General features: G+C 38.2%; 1 protein-coding gene across 3 annotated transcripts in view; it reads left to right on the top strand.

The window, feature by feature from the left end:
- Positions 1–2,845: 2,845 nt before the first annotated feature.
- Positions 2,846–21,842, top strand: part of shc1 (SHC (Src homology 2 domain containing) transforming protein 1) — a 61,677-nt gene continuing 42,680 nt past the window's right edge. Inside the window, exons 1-2 of one of the 3 annotated variants that reach the window (XM_057833381.1) lie at positions 2,900–3,027; positions 21,808–21,841. In XM_057833381.1, the coding sequence (XP_057689364.1) occupies positions 21,830–21,841 (12 nt within the window). In that variant the 5' untranslated portion in view covers positions 2,900–3,027; positions 21,808–21,829. Of the gene's footprint in view, positions 3,028–21,807; position 21,842 lie in introns of all 3 variants that reach the window. The other 2 variants (XM_057833380.1, XM_057833382.1) reach the window with 2 other exon arrangements.

The following is a 21,842-nucleotide window of genomic DNA, read 5'->3' as shown; positions in this document are numbered from 1 at the left end:
CTCTCGGCATGTCATTAGTGCCTGGGAATGTGTTAAGCGGGCTTCGAGGGATAAAATTGCCTGGGAAATGTCCGTTACCTTGTTGAAGAGTTCCTGTATGACGTGATTGTGGTTGCGGTAGTACTATGGTTGGGGCGAGCTGGTTGTGTTGTCTGCGGGATCCATGATGGCCAGATCAAACTGTTAGGGTTCGTGGATGGGAGAGGATCCCAAAGCAGACAACGGGACGACAGGCTGTAAGAACAAAAATGGTTTTGTTTATTGTTCGGGCGTTGCTGGTGAGATCCAGACCGACGTGAGGCAGGAAAAGCTCGTGGGGGGAAATCAGGCGTGGAGATCCGACAAGGGGCGTGCACAAACAGGTCCTGGGACAGAAGCAAAAATTGTGAGCCGAGAATAGTAGTCAAAAATGTAAGTGAGGCGGGATACAACTGACAGTAGAACTAGACGAGTTGATCTGGCGACGAGGTGAGGCGTCCACTGGCTTTTTCAAGGCTGCTGATTGTGATAGCCTGCACCTGTGGCCGCTCCACCCATCTGGCATTCAACCTGCAATCAGAAAAACTCATGCATGCCTGCCCCAAGTGGGCCAGGTTTCAGGAGGGGGGGGGCAGAGGCCCTAACAACTTCCTTATGCCAACTTCCGTTTTAGAATTTCTCCATCCCAAACAACAGTGGAGCTGGAGTATCATTACTCATCAAAATCCCCTAAAAAAAGACAATTTGGAAATACCACATCCATCTGCCATCATGGCGAAAGGGGGGACAACATGTTCATGAAGGCATATGTGGAACCAAGCTCGTGCCACCACAAAGACCGGGTGTTTTTGTAGCGATGTTGCTGCTGTGTTATGGAAGGTATGTTCTTCCTACCCTGCATTTTAATGTGTCCAGTGCTAAAAAAAATACTAAGACTAAAATCTTGTGCATGAAAGGACTTGTTGCCTTTGATATTGTTATTACGATGATGATTGTAATTATGATGATCTTTAATATTATTTACTACAACTAATGTACTGCTGTAGCAGTACGGCACAATTATGTCAACCCATAAATGCAAGTTTTTTTGTGCGTCTGTGTACAGGTGGAAAACGCTGGTAGGCAAGGGAAGATAAGTTGATGTGACCCACATCAACACTTGCTGTACGTTACGTTACTGTATGTTGATGGACATATATCGGGACTGCGTGCACTCTACCCGGGGGTGGCTGAGGCAGCTGGGGCTGGAGACGGTGGCTCGCCTCGCGGCAGACCGTCAGCTCGATCACGAGATCCAACTACGAGCTTTTTAAATGCAGCAACTTTAAGATATGCTATTGGAGCTGGAAATACTGCTGACACATCAACGAAGTGATAAGAACAATCATACAATCCCATCTACGTGTCACCTACGTCGTGCTGAATCCATTTTTGGAGATTCCCTGGGTTCCTCTGGCTTGATTTTGCAGTTTTAACCTTGTCAACACACTGCTTCCTTTAACCACAATTCATGTTGTTCTTTCTAAATCGGAAGTTTGGAGCAGACATTTTTCCAAGATGGCGCTGCCTATATTTCGCTCAGAACCTGTACCGGAACTTGTAAATATAAGGCTTTTAAATGTTTGCGGCCCCAGACATATTTTTTGTTTTTGTCAAATATGGCTCCTTCAACATTTTGGGTTGCCGACCCCTGATCTAGTAAGTGTGGCCATATCTTGCCAAATGTTTATATTGTGGCCTACATGACCAAAAATGTGATGTCCACATATATGGACTTCAGGTCTTCCTGGGGTTAAGTTTGTTCCAAGGGCGTAGGTTTGCATAGGGACTGTAGGGACGTAACACTACCAACTTTTCAGGATGCTAAAATTGTCTTCACCAACTTTTAAGCAATCTTATTTGCATTATATAATGAGTTCATTTATGTAGGGAATTTAGATTGTCTTCCCATATGTTGAAAGGACAGAATTGACCCTACCATTATGAAGTGAATTAATTTCAATATGTTTATGTTTGCTAATAAAAAAACAGACATTTATTCTGGAAGTTTTCAAAATGTTTCTTTATAGTTTTTGAAAACAAAGGTTTGAATCGAGCAGTGTTATCACCTAAACCACTGCAAGTAAACGTTATTATCAGTTGATACGGACGTATTTGGAATGAATCATTTAGCCTATCAATTAATTAGGTTCATATACATGAGAAATGTGGCCCTTTGCGCCGTTCGCGCAATCTATTTGGTCTTATTAATGTCCTGTCCCCAGCATAAAGTGTACATGCATGTTATGGCGTTATATCGTCCCTACCAATGTTGAGACCAAACCTACGCCTCGGTTTGTTCCCTATTTGTTTGTGTGTTGTTTGTTTGTTTTTAATTACCAAAATTGTCACTTGTCCAATAAAGTGTTCATGCTTCGCCTGCTGATTAAATAGTATAGCTCTACGTTATCAAAAAGATACAAATTACACAAAAATTCATATTTTGGAGAATTGTCTTTATAGGTTGTCATTCGGGTACAGAAGTTGAATGTGGTTAATGTTCATGCTAATAAAAGTGATAAAAATGTCACTTTTATGTAACTTTGCCAATCAAGATGATGAATCATGATAAACAGATGTGGTCATGCACCGGCGGCCTCAAGGAAATGGAACTTTCCGTTTATTATTCACCCCCACCGCGTTGTGCAACTGTTGTTTGCATTTTCGGGTAATCTTAATATATTGCGCGATAGGATTTCTGCTCTTACGCAACTTGTCCGTTTCTCGGCCAGGTGTACGCTACGCACACGCGTACGTACTCGCTGGCGATGACGTCAGCCTCTTGTTCGCGGAAGTCGTGACCGAGGACGGGGAGGAGGAAGGGGCGGGGGCAGGAAAGGGAGAGGAAAGAAGAAGTAGTGCAAGTAAAAGTCTCTAAAAACTTAATGAAAAGTTGGACGTCACGACCTTTCACCTCCTGTCCCGTTTCATGAAATCGGACTTCAGTGTGTGCAAGAGCTGCAGTGGGGCTACCAAAGGCAGGACGAGGCATAAAGAGGTACAGAGCTGGTGAGTTAAAACTTGACCATCTCTATCGCTTTCTTTTTTTTCTTTTTACACTCTTTCTGGGCTCCCAATGCACCGCTGTCGTTGTACAAGTCCACACACATGAGTTAGTGTCGTTCCGTGTGTGCCAGTAATGGGCACCTAGTCGCCGGAAAGTGACTCGGGCGAGCTAAATGTTTAACTTTTGAGCTGTCAACATAGTTTCCACTTAAGGCTGAAGCCTCACTTTGCAACCACATTATTCTGTCACCCTGAGCCAGGCAGGTTTAACTAGACGACACTGACATGCACTGAGCAACTGGCCTTAGTTTTCTTTTATTACACTGAAGCAAAGCGGTGGAATGGTTGGAAAAACTTCCCAAACTACACATCGGATCTGAATCAGATAACAAATATCAATTGTTAAACATACCTTTTTCTACAACTGTGCTCAAAAGTTGTTTTTTGCTTTGATTCTAATCATCTTTTCAAGTTTGGGGAAAATTTGAAAGACCATAAAATCAGATCTTTTGTGTAGGTCAATTAAAGCCATACGTACTGTAATTGTGTGTACACTTTTGTCAGTAACAATGAATGGAATCTCAAGCCTATGAATATTCTAATTGATTTAGGTCATTTGATTATCAAGGCATTTAATCAATTGCAATTGGATTATTCTGATTGTCTTGTAAGACATTTACTTCCCATTCGAAAAGGCTCTATCACAATTTCTGATACCACCAGTCAGTAACATCGTTGGTATAGTGGTACCTCTATAAACGAAGTTAATTCCTTTTAGGACCTTGTTTGTAAGTCGAAAATGTCGTATTTTGAGCAGGATTTACCCATAAGAATACATTATAATTCCATTAATTCGTTCCACAGCCCGAAAACCTACACTAAATCCGTAAAAAAACCTACACTAAATCCGTAAAAAAATACTGCTGGTACTTTGCAAATTGCAGTTATACAGAGCAAAACAAAAAAAAATATGAATAAAAAATGAAATAATAATATGATAATAGTAATGATAATAATAATACCTGTAGTAATGTAACGAGTCTGGTTCTAATGTGGCGAATGTGTTTGTGTGGGGTACCTGAACGCATCACGTGGCTGACTTGACAGAGTGAGATGGGTCTTTTTACTTTCAATTTGTTTATTTTCCTCAGCTGCAGGAGAGAGTAGGTGTGTTTTGATGCACAAGTTGATGGAATAAATTATTAGAAACTTGGCAAAGCTGGCAATTTCTTTGGCGACGTTACTACAATAATAATTATCACTTTAACTTAAAAAGACTGGTGAACGGAGGTCGGAAGAGGACCGTCGAAAGTAGACGTTCTATCGCCGTATTTTCGAGCCAGTTCACGGATGTGCACACTACGCTCATATTTTTCGATCATTTCCATCTTCATTTCAATCATGGTAATCATGACCTTTTTTTCACCACCTGCACTAACATTGTTGGAATCAATTTTGATTTCTCCCACAAAAAAATCTACCGTGCGTCCATCTTGCGGGAAAACAAAGAAATTTCGGCGCTGTCATAGATCAACGTGTGGAATCTGTGCTTCTCCACAGTTAGAAGTATATCGTTCCAAGACAGCGAAACGAGACGAGTCATTGGGAAAAGGCTGGGTTTATCATGCCCACCGGACACTCTGGTTCTCATCGTGATGATTACACGATCTGTCTGAGGCTGAATCCCTTTTAAATTTTCAGGGAAATGAGCAAATCAGTGATCTTGTTGTATTAACATCTGCGGGAACCATTTTTAAATGTTCATTCGATTGTTCTGAGTTGAACTGGAGATTTTCATACTCATCCTAGCGACCCTTGCTTTGTGAAAAACGACTTTTTTTTTTTTTTTTAATTATATCTGCTTGTGTTTGGAGACTTGACATCTGGCACTCTAGTTTCTTTTCCAACCGAGCGGCGGGTGCTGCTGAACCCCTCCACCGTCACAAAGCACTCACATGTGGACACACTTTGAGTTTATCCTCAAAGAAAGACCATCATCAGCCACAGGTGGCTAACTAGCTCAAATTTGAATAGTTTGTGTTAAACTCCTTTCAGTGTCTGGCCGAAGGTGTGCTGTTGAGTAAGTTTTTATATTAAGACCTCACATAGCCAATGGCTAGTGGGTTTGTAAGAATGATAAAGTGGGTAGCTACTAGGCCTGAACGATATATCGTTTAAACATCGCCATCGCGATGTGCGCATGCGCAATAGTCCCATCGCAAGGACGTGCGATAGTTTTTTCATTTCATTTTTTTAAATCCACAAACGTTTGTTTTGAGCAAGGAGCGAGAAAGAGAGTGCACAGTCTCTCATTCTCTCCAGCTCGCAGTCATCGGCTCCTCCCCCTCCCCTGCTAGAGCAGAGTGGAGGGAGGAGGGGCCGAACAGCAGAGCGGAGGGAGGAGGGGCCGTTTTCAAAGTGAAAGCAAGCAATCAAGCAGCACGTTGAATAGGGAAGACTGTCTCCAAAAGGAGTTTTGGAAGTATTTTGGCTATCGACAAGAATATAAGGAACAAAAAACAGCCCTGTTGACAGTGCCTCGCCATGGTTGCCTCAACAAGAAGTAATCCGTCGAACATGTGGGACCATTTAAAACGCAGGTATCTATGCATTCCTGCTACGAGCTTCCCATCAGAGGCTTTTTAGTACAGGTGGGAACATTGTTACGTGCCAACGTTGTTGTCTCAAGCCTGCAATGGTGGATAAACTAGTAGTCTTGGCCAAAAACCTATGAGACCCAGTTGAGAATTGCTGAGCAAGGAAGGTGGACGATATGCAGACAAATACATAAATTTGGGAGTTAAAATGGTTCTGTTATTCATCAGTTATTTGCTGTTATTCAGTTCAATTATTTACAAGTTCAATTGAGTTTCTGTTTCTTTTATATTTAAATTAACTGTAAATCGTATTTTTCAAATAACTATAGTACAGCTGCACATAAAGTTTTGATACTTAATATTTTTAAAATATTTTTACAACTTTGTTGCAGTTTTGCAGTTCTATATTGTTATATTTTGTGTAAACAACTCAGGGGACTAATGCACTTGCACTTTTATTTGACAGATTTAATATTTAAGTTCAAATATGTTGACAACTTTATTGTTTTACTGAGGTTCTTATTTATTGTTATAGTTTGTGAACAACTCTTATTTGTCATATTTAATATTTTTGTTCAAATATGTTTACAACCGAAGTTGTTATTTATTGTTATATTTTGTCAAAAACTCAGGGGACGAATGCACCTGCTCTTTTATTTGTCATTTAATGTATTTGCTGCTGTTGAAGTGTCAAATATTGTGTTCAAGAAATTATCTATTTTGTGCAGACATGGCTTCCTGGATCCCTTCATAATAATACAGCAATCTTAATCATTCACAAATGAAACGGTATTATATGAATACACTGTGGTCACGGTGTGTCATGCAAAGTATTTCCAAACAGCTATTCAAGTCATCTAGTGAATATTTCTTTAAATTTTTTTTTTTTTTTTTTTTACTATCGCAATATAATATCGCAATATATTGCACACCTAAAAAAAAATCGCAACAATAGTTTTTTCCAATATCGTTCAGGCCTAGTAGCTACGTTCATAATAAGGCAAAGTGTGGTGTCACACGTCCACTGTTTTCAAATCTCGGTTTCAGAGCAGTTTAACAGACAAAAATGATTGCAATCAACTCACAAGCTACATTTATGGCAAACTCAGTGAGGTCACATACTCATTTTGAAGTATATTGGGCATGAAACAGTGGAAATAGCCCTGGTTAAAAGGTTGTAATGTAATTAATAGACCTCGGACACGCAGCCAAAATCCTAATTTGAAAATCCTAATCTGCCGTTACCAGATTATATTTGAATCTTTTCAAAGTTATTCCTTTCTCGCACAAAAATCAAAACTCCAATTTGATCAAATGGTAAATTGAGTACACTTGTCTGCAGAATAAATAGCCTTTTTGCTTTATAACGCCTTGTGTTCACCTATTTGAAAAATCAGTTCTACGTCATTTGAATCAGTGCCGATTTCTGCACAGCTGTAGTACCTTAATTAGTGTCATATGTGTCAAATGAATACAAGTCAATTCTAAGATCTTAAAAAGCCTGTTTTCTCCATCAAGGGCTGCGCTAACTTGGCTTCATATTAAATTATGCAACACATCTTACGAACTCCACCATGCTATATGATCCTTTTAGCACAAGTTTTCATTTAAACATAGTGTGTTTGGACAGTTAACCAGACATAAGAAAATAAAAAAAACATCAGGAAGATGTGATTCAATTACTGTAATAGGAATCCTATTTATATCTACAATGAAATTGACATTCGCTGGTTTGAGTAAAATACGCAAGCTTTCAAAATTGGAATGTATTAGTCGCATTCTGTGTCTAAATCCAGTTTGCCAGTTAGAATCATCTTTTTTTTTTTTTTTTTTCTTGATTGACGCTGTCAGGGCGGAGTTAGGCAGTGGAGTTTGTCGTTCTGTTAAAGGCATCATTAAAGCGTGAGAATGTTTTTATTAATGATACACGATAATATCGGTCGCCGATAATTATCGGCCGATAATGGCAATTATGACGTTACACAGATAATCCAGATAAAAAAAAAATTCAACCGATAATGCAATCCGATAATTATATACTTGATTTATCCTCCAAATGTGCACAACCGAAGAGTTCAGCACGCCACCTCCTCAACCCCTCCCCTCTCTGAAGCCCCTGAGGGAGGAGGGGTTGAGGAGGCGGAGTTACACGACAAGAAATAGTTGAATATTATGGCGGCTGTTACTAAAAAAACGACGCTCTTGCCATCTGCGAAACATGTACCGCAGAAGTTCCACGAGGCCGAAAGAAAGCGTCCTCATTCAAAACCACTAACCCAGCATCCATTTAAAACTGCATCACAAAGATTTTTGGAACGAATACGAGGCGGCTGCTAGCGGGAATGCTAAAGCTATTGTAAACACAAACTAAGTTAAACTACGGGGCTTGTGACGATATAGAGTCGGGTTATTTGCGTAAGCAGCCCAAGGCGGGTGGTAAACTCGCATCTAAGGCTAAACACCGGCACGACTGGAGTCCGATAGTCTGCAAGTAGCCGTCTTCCGACGGAGCCCGCTGCTCTGGCCGGTCCGGCAGGCCGCCGCCGCCTCGCCAGAGCCCGGTTCCTCGGCTTCAGGACCTCCGGCGAACACCCCGGTTTCTCAAGCGTTCCCCCACGGCGTACGAGCAGACCCAGGCCCCGAATACGCCGCGACGAACCGGCCGGTGCGGGCGGATAATCCGGTACGAACGTAGCCGCCGCCGCCGAGACACGATTTTTTTTTACCGAACTGATCCAAGAGCCAAAGCCCTGGATAAAAGAATAATGCATTTTATACGACCACCATTCTTCATGAAAACATGCCAATCACTTTTTCACCACTGACATTTGGAAAAGTGATGTCCAGTAAGCAAGCTTATCATGACAGCACAGTGGTTAGATGATAATTTAAACATGGAGAAAACGAAGTCAGCCAGTCAATAATGCATTCAGTATGTAAAATGTCAAGCGGTCAGATGACTTTGTAATGCTGCCTTTATTTTCGGCTTAACAAAACTCAGGCACAAAACAACACGCACGGAGATGCGAGCTCCAACTCCATCCAAATAGTACTGCCGTGTATCAGTTTAGCTGCTGTAAAGCAAATGTCGTGAGTGCCGCAAATGTAAACAAAGCGCTGCAGAATGGGTACATGACATCTCGCTCTTTTGAGTTAATCATTTTCACAGTGTGCAACAAAGCATATAACATTAGCAATCACTTTTCAAATTAATTTAACTTATTTGACTGCTCAATTACAGTCACAGTAGATAATCAAAACTTATTGGCACTTATTAACACTTATCAATTTAAATATGCACATTCCTGTTGTAATGAAATAACAATAATATTCTGGAGCCACAAATATTATTCAAAATCTTTTCTTCTTCCAAGTTTTTTTTTTAATTTATTTATTTATTTTTTTAATTTTTTTTAGGATTAAGTATAATAATGTATTGCTTAAAATATATGGAGGTAGATTTGTGTCTTTATTATTCAATCAAAAAAAAGTTGCTTCAATCAAATAAAAAGTTGCTTCAATCAAAATATATATTTTCAATCGAAGAAAACGTCTCTTCAATCAAAAAAAATGTTTGAATGCAAAAATAAATTTGAAACTCAAAAAAATATATTTGAAAACTATTTTTCTTTGATTGAATTTTTTTTTTTTGATTTAAGTCAAGTATTTTTTAATTGAAACACCATTTTTGATTGAAGTCATGTCATTTTACGTTTGGACCACATTTTGGCTAGGACATTTGTGTCTTTATTATTCAATCAAAAATTAAGTCGCTTCAAACAAAAAAAAATATTTTCAAAAGAAAAATCACTTCAATCCAAAATTTTTAAAAATTCAATCGTAGAAAAAAAGGTTTGAATGTGAAAAAATATTTGAGACTCAGATATTCGCATTTGAACACTTTATTTTTCATTCAAACCGTTTTCTTTGATTGAAGCAATCCTTTTTGTGTTCAAGCCATACTAGGGGTAGGACATTTGTGTCAAAATCATTCAAGCGCAATAAAAGTTGCTTTAATCAAAAAACTATTTTTAATCAAAGAAAAAAATCATTTGCAAAAATATATATTTTTTGAAAATATATATTTTTTATTTGAAATAAATCTTTTTTTTATTGAAGTATCACTTTTTTGAAAAGCAAAAAGTTTTAAACTCTTTTTTTTTTTTTTTTTTTTTTCAAAGTGGAAAACGTTTTGAACACACTTTTTTTTTGAAGTGGGAAAAGTTTTGAAGGCACTTTTTTTCGATTGAATCATTTTTGACACAAAGATTCAACTTCAACGCTAGTTCCGGTGTGTTTGAGTGGCAGCTGATTGCGCCAATGGCATAAAAGTATGAAGCAAGAATAATGGCCATTGGCCACCAGGTCTCCATCCAGCCATCAGAGTCTCCTGGAGTCCAAGCCGAATATAGGGCACTGGTACGGGGGTGTAACATCGGCATTTCACCGGAGTACGGTGCCCTGCTGCTTAATGTGATTCAACACGGCGAACTTCACCCGCTGCCCTGACGTGACGGTTGGCAATCGGTTCCAACCGGAGTGTCCGCGACGCGCCGGTACAAGAGTGGTCGGCGAGTGGCCCGACACTAGCCTGCCCAGTAAGAGAGTGGACTACCGGCGAGTCGCCGGCGTCCACGCCTGGAGCCCCATCACTTCAACTTTGAATGAGTGTCGTGTCATTCGCGGACCGTCCACTCGACAGCCGGCCTCCGCGCCTGGGGGGTGATATCGGGGTCCGACCAGTGTGCCGCGACAGGGCAACGTGCCGTTGCGGGTACTCCGGTGAAATGCCGATGTTACACCCCCGTACCAGTGCCCTATATTCGGCTTGGCCTCCAGGAGACTCCGATGGCTGGATGGAGACCTGGTCGCCAATGGCCATTATTCTTGCTTCATACTTTTATGCCATTGGCGCAATCAGCTGCCACTCAAACACACCGGAACTAGCGTTGAAGTTGAATCTTTGTGTCAAAATGATTCAATCGAAAAAAAGTGCCTTCAAAACTTTTCCCACTTCAAAAAAAAAAGTGTGTTCAAAACTTTTTCAACTTTGAAAAAAAAAAAAAAAAAGAGTTTAAAACTTTTTGCTTTTCAAAAAAAGTGATACTTCAATAAAAACTATATATATTTCAAATAAAAAAAAATATTTTCAAAAAATATATATTTTTGCAAATGATTTTTTTCTTTGATTAAAAATAGTTTTTTGATTAAAGCAACTTTTATTGCGCTTGAATGATTTTGACACAAATGTCCTACCCCTAATATGGCTTGAACACAAAAAGGATTGCTTCAATCAAAGAAAACGGTTTGAATGAAAAATAAAGTGTTCAAATGCGAATTTCTGAGTCTCAAATATTTTTTCACATTCAAACCTTTTTTTCTACGATTGAATTTTTAAAAATTTTGGATTGAATTGATTTTTCTTTTGAAAATATTTTTTTTTTGTTTGAAGCGACTTAATTTTTGATTGAATAATAAAGACACAAATGTCCTAGCCAAAATGTGGTCCAAACGCAAAATGACATGACTTCAATCAAAAATGGTGTTTCAATTAAAAAAAACTTGACTTAAATCAAAAAAAAAAAATTCAATCAAAGAAAAATAGTTTTCAAATATATTTTTTTGAGTTTCAAATTTATTTTTGCATTCAAACACATTTTTTTTTGATTGAAGAGACATTTTCTTCGATTGAAAATATATATTTTGATTGAAGCAACTTTTTATTTGATTGAAGCAACATTTTTTTTGATTGAATAATAAAGACACAAATCTACCTCCATAAAAATAAGGCTGTTAAGATTATTTTCAGCTAGCTATTTTCCTTCCAAGAAATCTGAGAGAAATACACTTGAAGCGCTGGCAGATAATTTCACTTATTTCCAATAGATTTACACTTAAAACTGAATACTTTTAAGGAGGTGTGTTTTGCAGTGTATTAATGTTATATATGTCAGGAATGGCTTACTTCTAAAGGCATTTTTGTGCAACTTAGGTATTTATTACCTTGGTCTTTCCAAGGGAAAGAACAAGGTTATTCTGTAAGTAATTGTTGCCAAAAGTTTACCATTACACAATGTCAGACAATGTCATTATTTAGATGTTGGAATTGAATACTTGTTCATATTTTATGTTGAAAAAGAGAGCAATAAATTACATTTTTGCACAGTAATATTTTCTTTTGTGTATACTTTAAAATTTTACATAAATCTTTGAATAGAATTATCGGCTTGACATTATCAGTTATCGGTTGGAATAAGGAGGAAATTATCAGTTATCGATATCGGTTGAAAAATGTATTATCGTGCATCACTAGTTTTGATACATTTATAAGGGCAGAACATGTGTTGTTATTGATTTTCAAATGAGTCATCAATCAATTACGTCACCAAGGAAAATTCATAGGTCTGCCTTGGGAAATTAATACTATTTTAACATTGTGAAAGAACAGTCAGTCCAGGTGTTTAAATAAGTTTAAAGCACTGTAATGGTAAATTTTGAAAATAATGTCATTCACAACAGTTGCATTTTCATTACAGTTGTACAGTGCCATGTTTAGTCAGAGAGAATTGAAAAGTGATCTTGTGGCAGTTATGTCCCATCCGGTGGCATATAAATTTGAAAAAAAAAATGTTTTCTTTGCAGTCGGTAGTAGTGATTTATTTTATTTATTATAGCAAGAGTGATTTATTTTAATACTGAAACATCTGAAAAACATCTTAAAAGCAGAACACACTTTTGCAACAGTTTTTTCTTTTTTTCCCCGAAATTCAGTCATTTTCATTACCAATTTTTCATTGCGAAATTACTAGGGGTAATGGAAATGCAGTTAGTTAATCAGACACTTTTGTAACTTGCTTGATGAATCGTAAGGCTTTAAGAAATTATAAAAATGTCGCAAACAAGCAAAGTTAAAAAAACAAAACAAAACATGTGTCCGTTTCCAAACAGTACCGATGTTGCTAGGTTTTTTTTTTTTAATTTAATGATGCATTTGTAGAATTTTGAATGAAGGATAGCTTTTGGATAAAGTTATCTGATTCCATACGTTGAGGGATTTAGCCTGGGATTTATCTGTTTATTTGCTGTATTGACTTTAAGCGCGATGTTTTTGTTTCTTTTTCTCAATTTTATTGTAATGTATAGTACTTTCCTGCCTTTTATTTATCATGAACTATGTTTTGCTTTGTTGTAAAGCACTTTGAGGACCTCTCGGGTTTTTGTAAAGAGCCATATAAATAAATCTGATTTGATTTTTTTTTTTCCGTCTTCAATGGGATTGAAGAAATGGCTGAGTCAATAACTCTTACGTATGAATCTTGGTTCATGCTCTCCTGTGTATGTCGTATGTTCTCCGCATGATTTTACAAGGTAGGTACACAATCCAACAGTAAACTTGTGGTTATGGTTCACTGCTCTCACCATGTGTATCCATGGAGACAAAACAGCTAAATTCAATACAAAGAGGGGAACGACAGATTATTATTGAAAGAGACTGAAGGATACATGGGATAATTTGAGGCCACTGAAGGCAGCGGGCCGTCGGCTCTTATCAGGGTCAGCCATACTCCTGGCTGACGTGATATTATATTCGGTCAAGCTATCGGTGATGAAATGTAACGGGCAACGACTGATCCAAAAAATGGGATATCCAGACATGTCATGAGTTTGACAAACAAGATTTATTGGGCCAAAGCAACAGAGAGAGAGAAAGACAGACAGACAGACAGCAATCTCAGGGCACTCAACACAGAAACAGGTTCAATCCAAAAACCCACTTGATTAAAATTGGATCTGTCCAATTTGGCATCAATCAAGCAGTGAAGGTTTTGGTCCTGACTCCTGACTGATGGGATGGCATGACATTTGAGATAGTTTCTGCCCTTTTTTGGCAGGTCTGTGCAAGTTGTGAGTATGAGTCTGATGCTATCAGTCAAACATAGCGGCAACTTACTTATTTGCTATAAACTTGAGGACACATCAACAGGATATAATACAATTTGATATCTGTGTATATGTGTTTCTGCATGTGTGTATTTGTCTGTCAGCGTGGGTGTGTTGTGGTGACAGAATGTGACTTCGTTTTCAAGGTCAGCGCACATGGCTGTCCTTCTCTTACTTTAACACAAAGGGCCACAGCTGCATTTCCCCTAGCACCGTTCAGTTGCTGACTGCCTGTCATTTTTACTATTTTTTTTATTTTTTGAGGTCCAAAACGACCAATAGGAAGTAATGGAAATAGATATAATCTGTTGCAGGGTTGAACTCCGGCAATCATAAAACCACGACGGCATATAATTTTTAGAGTAAGCTGTAAAAAAACAAACAAACAGAAAAACTATTTTTAGTAAGTGTAAAATGTTTTTTTTCCGGACAATTCTTTAAAAAAAAAACATTGATCACCTTCCCTAGATCAAAGTGCATCCCCCGTGATATGTACTGCTTACATTAACAACATTGCTGCAAAAACCTGTGTACTAAACTCAATTCAGTGTCACCAGCTAGGCGATACTGAAGCTGGCGACAATTAACATCATCATGTTACAAAAGGGATAATTTTCCTCAAGGAAGCCATTGTTTTCACACTATCTGTATTTCTATTGAAGTTGGTGCTAGTCAATACCAAGGGGAAATACTTTCTCAGAAAAATATTTCAAAGCTTGTTTGATATGTGATTTGTGATATGATGTAAATAGAGGAAAAACAACATTTTTTTTTTTTCAATAAGCAAAGGATTAAAAATGTAATCAAAATAGATATTTGTGTGCAATATTTATTTTTAGGCCACATTACCCTGCCCTACAACGAATTAGTTTTCAATATCTGGATGATGGGCATCTAACTTGAGTGTACCTGTCCTAAAACTTTTAACATCCAGTCTCCACGTGATGATAGAATACCTTCTATCAAACTACTTAAATAAAAAAATAAACACTGTAAAGCAAAGCAAAGCAGAATTAAACGTTAAATGTTGTACATTACAGAGGGTAGCATTATTGTTAAAGCAGTGTGGCTGTACAATGCAAGAACTTGAAGCATGTTTACTCGAGCAGGAATGAAGAAGCACTTCCTGTCCCCTGCCTCTTTCACAACTGTTGCAATACCCAACACAACATTGTTTCTGCTTGGGACACAAGGCTGATTCTAACACTCGAAAAGGGCAAAGTAGCTCAACAATGAATAGAATACGATAAAATAATCCGTTAGCATGCACAACAATGTAAATGGTGTGTTAAAAATTGTTGAACAGAATTAGATTCTTCAGTCGTTGATGCCAATGGCTGACGTCGCGTAATTGATTATTTAATTGATATTTTTTTTGTTGTTTACCTGGCTGTTCCAACCCTCATTCCTGGGAACAGTTGCCCGGCCCCGCTACTCACCAGAATCTCATGCAGACATCTTAATTGCCTCCCAAACAGTCAGAAGTTATACATTTCTAACACCAAACACATTTGCAGGGTTGCTACTCGTTAGAATAGAATAGAATAGAATAGAATAGAATAGGTCATTATTGTCATTGTCAAAAACAGAACATTGTGAACAACGAAATTGGGTGTGACACTCCAGCACTGCTTAAATGTACCGTGCAATTATATTTTGCGGAGTGTTGCTTGGGTTTTGCAGGTTATGACTGTCTTTGGGGCCATGAGGGTGTCTGAGTATGATTGTTGATTGGATGGTGAGTTATAACCGACTCGGACTACATAATTTTAGGCGGATTTCCGCCCGACAGATATATCGTGGTAAAACATGGGCTGTCGTCGCTAGGCATAGCCGATTACCGGTTTCAAGGTATACCGTGGAATGAAAATGTCAATGTTTTCAAAACTGCAAATATTTTTCATTATACCGTCCCTAAGGTATTAGCTATTAAAACGAAATCTCTGGTATGGGAATACTTTGGCTACAGAAAAGTTACAAACGGCTGTGGCTTAGAGGAGGAGGTAGGGCCACCTGACATGTAAAATATTTTTGTGGAGGGTGGCTGCCGAGGAGGCAATACCTCCAATATGATTTCACATTTATACATACAGTAAATTAAAGGTTTATGCTGAACGTATGCTGTCTCGCTGAACGTGTCCCACCAGTTACGAGTGTTAACTCCAGCGTGTAAAGTCTGTCTAGCGGCGGGAAAACGCAGTGTTCTCTGGCAACTGTCTGTGTTGAGAAAGGGAGTGTATGTACAGTATAATGTAAACATGATCCGAGTCATACACATGTGCTTTTTATGGAAAATAATTCCATTATTTTTTTTCTGATTTTAATAATGTTGAGCTTTGGCTGTGGGTTTGGGCTCACCCGAGGGACTCTGTTTATTTTAGTCTTATTTAGAATATTTTGTTGTTTTTATTTATTAATTTTAACTTAACATTATACTTACAGTATGTTCCAATTTGCTAATATGTTTTGGAAAAATAAAAATCCTGTTCAATGGAAAAAGCTTTATTTTTTAATTTTTTTTAAATTAAATTTTTTTTTTTAAACCCAAATATATCAAAGTAACACATTTTAGAGCTGTAATTGGAATACCGTGAAACCGTGATGTTTTGGTTTAAGGTTATCATACCGGGCCAACGTCCTGACGTGGGGGCTTCATGATGCTCGTGGAGTGTGACATATATTTACCAACTGCTGGTCTGGTGTTTTGGATGCCTTACGACCTCGTCGCAGTAAATCTGGCATGTCAGAATTTTCGCTTGACGTGCACATTTCTTACATATTTCTTTTTTTACATTTTTTATTTTTACTTTTATTTTTTAAACCTTTTTCGAGCATAGCAGTGGTCTGTTGTGATACGAAGTACCAATGTCACCGAGACTGATTGACAGCTTCTTGTCAGTTGCCGGCTCGCACTCTTCATGGCTAGGGGTGTGACAAAATATCGAAATGGTGATATGTCGTGATAATTTGTATCCCAAAGGTTATCGATATGCTTCTGCCAAGAACAGAGATACCGTTTTAAAAAGGTGTCAGTGTCTAAAAAAATAAATAAATAAAAAGGAACCAACAAGTTGCTACCAAAATTTTCTATCATAATAGTGTCTGTTAACATTAACGGTGCTCGACGCCTAATCCATTTAGGCTGGGAACGTTCGTTCATTCGAAACCAGAGAATTCAGTCATTCTGTCCAATTTTCAGGGCATTTACAGGTCACTTGCTGTTCATTTTAGGGCATTTACAGGTCATTTTCTGTTGAGTCTGAGTCACTGCCTATTCATTTGGGGAATTCCCAGGTCACTTCCTGTTCTGTAACTAAAAATAAACCGGAAGTGACCCATAAAATACCCCAAAATCAACAGGAAGTAACTGAAGATCAACAGGTAAATGAACTTAAATGGCCCCAAATTACTTAAATTAATCATTGCCTGGCATTGGCTGCCACTGACGGCCATAGATGTTCAATCCGTTTGAAGTTGTAGAATATCCTAGAATGATTTCCTGACCAATGTATCGCCATATCATCGCTATCATGAGCTTTGTATCGCAAATCGTATCGCATCGTGAGGTACCAACAGGTTCCCACTCCTATTCATGGCAATACGCAATGATCGGACAGGCTCTGGTCTTGTAGCGTGACCATACGTCCCTTCCAAGACACGCCTCAACTTCATGACACTATATCATGTAATCTACACTTTGACCGTCGAGAATGATCCAAATATTTTGTAGTCCGAGTCAGGCATTAGGGTGAGATAATGTAAAGGTGCATGCGTTTCAGTGAGGAAGCGTTGACTAGTTAAATGTTTATTATGGTGTAGTGATGCAGTGATGGTTGTCAATGTTATTCTTTGATCGTTCAAGCAAACGTATGTATATCAGGGTGTATGGTGAAGTTGCATACTGACTAATTAAATGGAAGCTGTCTGCTCGCTTAAGTGATTGCCTTCTGAGATGCTGCTGCAAAGTCCTTTTCTTATAGTCTAAAATCAACTTGCCCGTTTTTCAGTCATATGTATGCTTCAGATTTCATTTTTACGACTCTCAACATTGGTAGCTTGCTGCACTGGCGGCCCATCTGCTGATTTCAGTTTCCATATTTTCAATCATGCTATTGTTATTCATTCATTATTACTGCTTAAATGTCACAGGTGTTTGTCAATTACTTGGCTTGTATTTCTCTTTTCATTGTGGCATAGTGAAGTCATCAAATGGACTTGTTGGTTTAATTCTTAATTTTGTCAAAGGATGCATGTAAAATGTAAGGTTTTTTTTTTAATCCTTACCCAACCCAATGTTTCAGTTTTGTTTTTTACACCTGCCCAATTTTAGTTAGATATAGATATATTAGAATTTAGTTAGATATTTATAATCCCTATACTTCAGTTTTGGTGACACAGATTTTCTATTTAACCACTTCTGCATCTAATAGAGGAAGTTTCTTGTTTTATAGATTTTAAATGGTGTCAACGAGATGCCATCTCTTTTCTAATCATCAAACCATTTTTTTAAAGCGTTGAATTCATTTTTTTTTTTTTTTTTTTTTTTTTTTTTTTTTTTTTTTTTTTTGGGGTGAAAATTGTGACTACGTATTGGTCTGTGACTTCTGCTGTTTCGGGAAGCATGACGCGGTTGAAATAAGGCAGACGGTGTAAGAGGAGAGAGGCAGGAAGGGAATGATGGAAGCAGATAGAGAAGTAGGAGTGCGGTGGGGGGCAAACCCAAAATAGCCAGCTCACATGTTTGCAGTGTCCGCTATGAGACAGGCAGACTCTTGCTGAAGTCCGCCTAATCTAATCTTCACTGACTACTATAATTTTACTCAAAATCCAATCAAAAGCTTTTTCTTCTCAGACAAATACAAGACTGTACATGTGCGTTTAATAGAATTTTTTTGTTTAAAAGCCTCAAACATTCAAGAAGTCCAAAATAAGTAGCATTACAATTAAATGATATGTTATCTAACAAGAAAACATGGATATTTCATGAGAATTCCTACTCTTACAACAAAAATGTATTTCATTAGTAAATTGAGTGCAGTAAAAATTTAATTTCATCATCTATAATGCATATTCATGTATCATACGCACTCCCAAAATCGCCCTTGAGGAGCTGCTTTTCCTTCATACACATTGTTTATACTTTCCGTCAATGTGCCTGTATCCAAGTTCATTCATATTTCATCCTTTTAACAGACATTTTTCACTTGGGAGATTCATGGAAGAGTTTTTCAATGATTCTGTTCCCCAGGTACTGTGGAAATGAGGCTTTTCTGGTAGAAAACAAAAACGGCATCGTTTATATTTGTGTGCCTCTCCTCCGTGTGTAACAGTAGGTACACTTGTACATTTCTGTGATTACTGCAGGGTTAACAAAGTGGTACTATAACTTGCTTTTGAGAACATACTAAATTCATACATAAACTTCATAAGGCAGCGACCTGCGTAAAACATTGTCCCAAAGCATTTTGGCTTGTCAACATTGCAGTTTGTTAAATTCCACTCGACCTTTTGTATGATTGACGCATATGCTCAGAAATTTTAGTACCCCTCTGTTAAACCTACAGTGCTAACAGGATAGCACACTGTTTAAGTATGTGGTGTAGACGTCATGTTCTTGAAAGAAACAGGATAATGACCCCCCCACACCAAAAAAAGCATGTTTGCTCATGATTAGTTGGTCAAAATACAAGCTAGGAAGTGCGCAAGTCTGACTGAGGGTTTCATCATTTTAGTAGAGCCCTATTTCATAAGTAATGCATCAGAGGGTCTCGGAGCATCCTCCCTCCGAAGTAAGAAAAGGACTAGCCAAAAGCTCTCAAGTTTAGTATGAGGCAAAGAAGACTTAGAAGTATCAATATTTTAGATGCAGTATTCCGATATTTTTCTGAGGTACCAGCTCTTTACTCTAGTTGCTATTTATGTTTCTAGATCATTTGCTCAATGAAATGGGTGGATGCTTGTAATTACTACATACATTTGTGTGACGTTTGTTACCGTTACTCAATATTTCTCATTAATCTATGAAAAATGTAATCTACATATCAAATGAATAAGCGGAGCTGGTCTTCTTTGATTCTGCAGGTATGTGTGTGTGTGTGTGTGCACGACTGTCTGCCTGTGTAAAGTCTAGGATTGTTTTTCAGTAGCGGATGGTAACATGAATAGGGTCGGGCATCGTTTAAAATTGAACTTTTCCGGTTCCGATTCCATATTTTGATTCCGGTTCCGAACGATTCTCGATTTAGATTCTTTTAAGAGGGCTGTTTTTAATTTGATTATAAATATCAGTCTGAACTTTAATATGATTAAGTTTCTTTCCACAGGAGTGCACTTTCATAAAGATGTTTATTTTTCAAAAGCTCACAGAGAAAACATTTACACGTATTCTTTTGCCATACATGTACCTTAGCTGGGAGCTACGACGAAGCATTCATATAAATTCTTCTATTGATTATAATTTGATGATCTTTTAATACTGTTGATTTGAACGGAGGTGGCAACAGGCTATGTAAAGTACTTAGCTGCTTATATACAGTGTATCACAAAAGTGAGTACACCCCTCGCATTTCTGCAGATATTTACACAAGCAAGCCCGCCCGTCTCATCAGACCATAGGACATGGTTCCAGTAATCCATGTGCTTTGTTGACATGTCATCAGCAAACTGTTTGCGGGCTTTCTTGTGTACCTTCGCAGTGTGTCAAATACGCAGCACTCAGCTATGCGCTACTTGTCACGATTAAAGCCAGAGTTGTTTAATCATATGATTATTAATGATTAATCATATAATCATATCGTGCAGCCACCTTTTCATGATATAGTTGTGTTGCAAATGTTGCACTGAGCCGACTGGTCTTTTTATTATTATTTTTTTTTTTGTAAAGTTAAGCCAAACTTTTCAGCGACGACGCACCATCTCCATGGTTATAATCAAGTTGCAATGCAGAAACACGCTTCTTAAGGCGGCTTCTTCGTGGTTTTCGGCAGCAATTTTTTCCCGCTTTGAGGTCAAGACATCGAAAATTGGAATAAAAATTTAATAATTAGAATGTTTCCGAGAGCATCGTAACGTTAGAACTGGATCCCATCGATGCCCAACCCTACACGTGAATTTACCGCCCATTACTTACGCTGCCTTTTGACATCTCTCCTTATATATGTGATCTATACGAGATGGACCACATTGTACTAAAACCGCACAGGGATGACAGTTGCGCAATGTAAATTAAACGCTGCTAAGATCTGGCAATTTAATTTTATTTTTACAATATGACTGGTCAAATTATATTTTTTTAGATGTGAGAAATGTAAGGTGTGGTGTAGGGCGTGAAGATGGCCTGATATGCGTGAGAAACACACTTAATGGGTGAGAGTTGAGAACCCTGATCACGCGTCCATCTGTTAATTTAGGCTGCAAAATATAGTAATAATCAAATCACTGGGTTTCAATCTCCATTCTGCAAGTTTTCAATTATTAATGAGAAATTTGGGATTTTTTTTACAACCTCACAAAACAGTGCATGAAAAACAACTTTCAAGACAGGAGTATTATTTTCTTAAAGGCTTACTTTATACAGTACAAAGGTTCTGAAGATGACATACTAGGTAATCATTTAAACATATCGTATTAGGTCTTGACCCCAACTTGGCATACTCAAAAATGCTTAGTGTCGGACCCTGTTATACTATATAGCCCCTTTATACAGTCAAAACAGAACATGCTAACGAATATCAGTGTTTCTGATTATTAAGTTTTCATTTCGCACAGTATATGCACATACTACTGTACAGCTGTATACACATGATAGCCGATGCTCTGTCCAGCTGTTTGAGCTCATGCTGACTTTCTGCAGCTGGCCACCTCCTGCACGCTCAGTGACAAAGTGTCTTTGGGCATGCTGAAACACAAGCATCCTACACATGCGCTCATTTCAGTTAATTCCCGTCATTCCAAAGCCCGTGTCCTGACATGCTCACTGGATTATTGCCTCTGCCTCTCTCTTCGACTTCCTCTCACTCTGTTACTCTCTCCCACTCAGTGTTGCACTTTGGTACTCAACATAGCGTCTCTTTGCACGATCTGCTTCCCATCGCAGCCCTCTCAGCTGCTCCGCTGGGGAGCAATGCATGCTGGGAGTGGAGAAGCACGTGGGTCAGCAACGGCAGCAGTGGCGCACTCGCTTTGAATGGTTCGGCAAGTTGTCTGTTTCCAACTTCTGCTCATCTGCACTTATGGTGTTTTTAAGGTGACAGACTCACAGGCAGCCAATGGAATATGTGG

Source organism: Corythoichthys intestinalis, chromosome 4, assembly GCF_030265065.1.
Source record: "Corythoichthys intestinalis isolate RoL2023-P3 chromosome 4, ASM3026506v1, whole genome shotgun sequence".
NCBI classification, from domain to species: domain Eukaryota; kingdom Metazoa; phylum Chordata; class Actinopteri; order Syngnathiformes; family Syngnathidae; genus Corythoichthys; species Corythoichthys intestinalis.
This window is presented reverse-complemented; position numbering and strand designations above follow the sequence as displayed.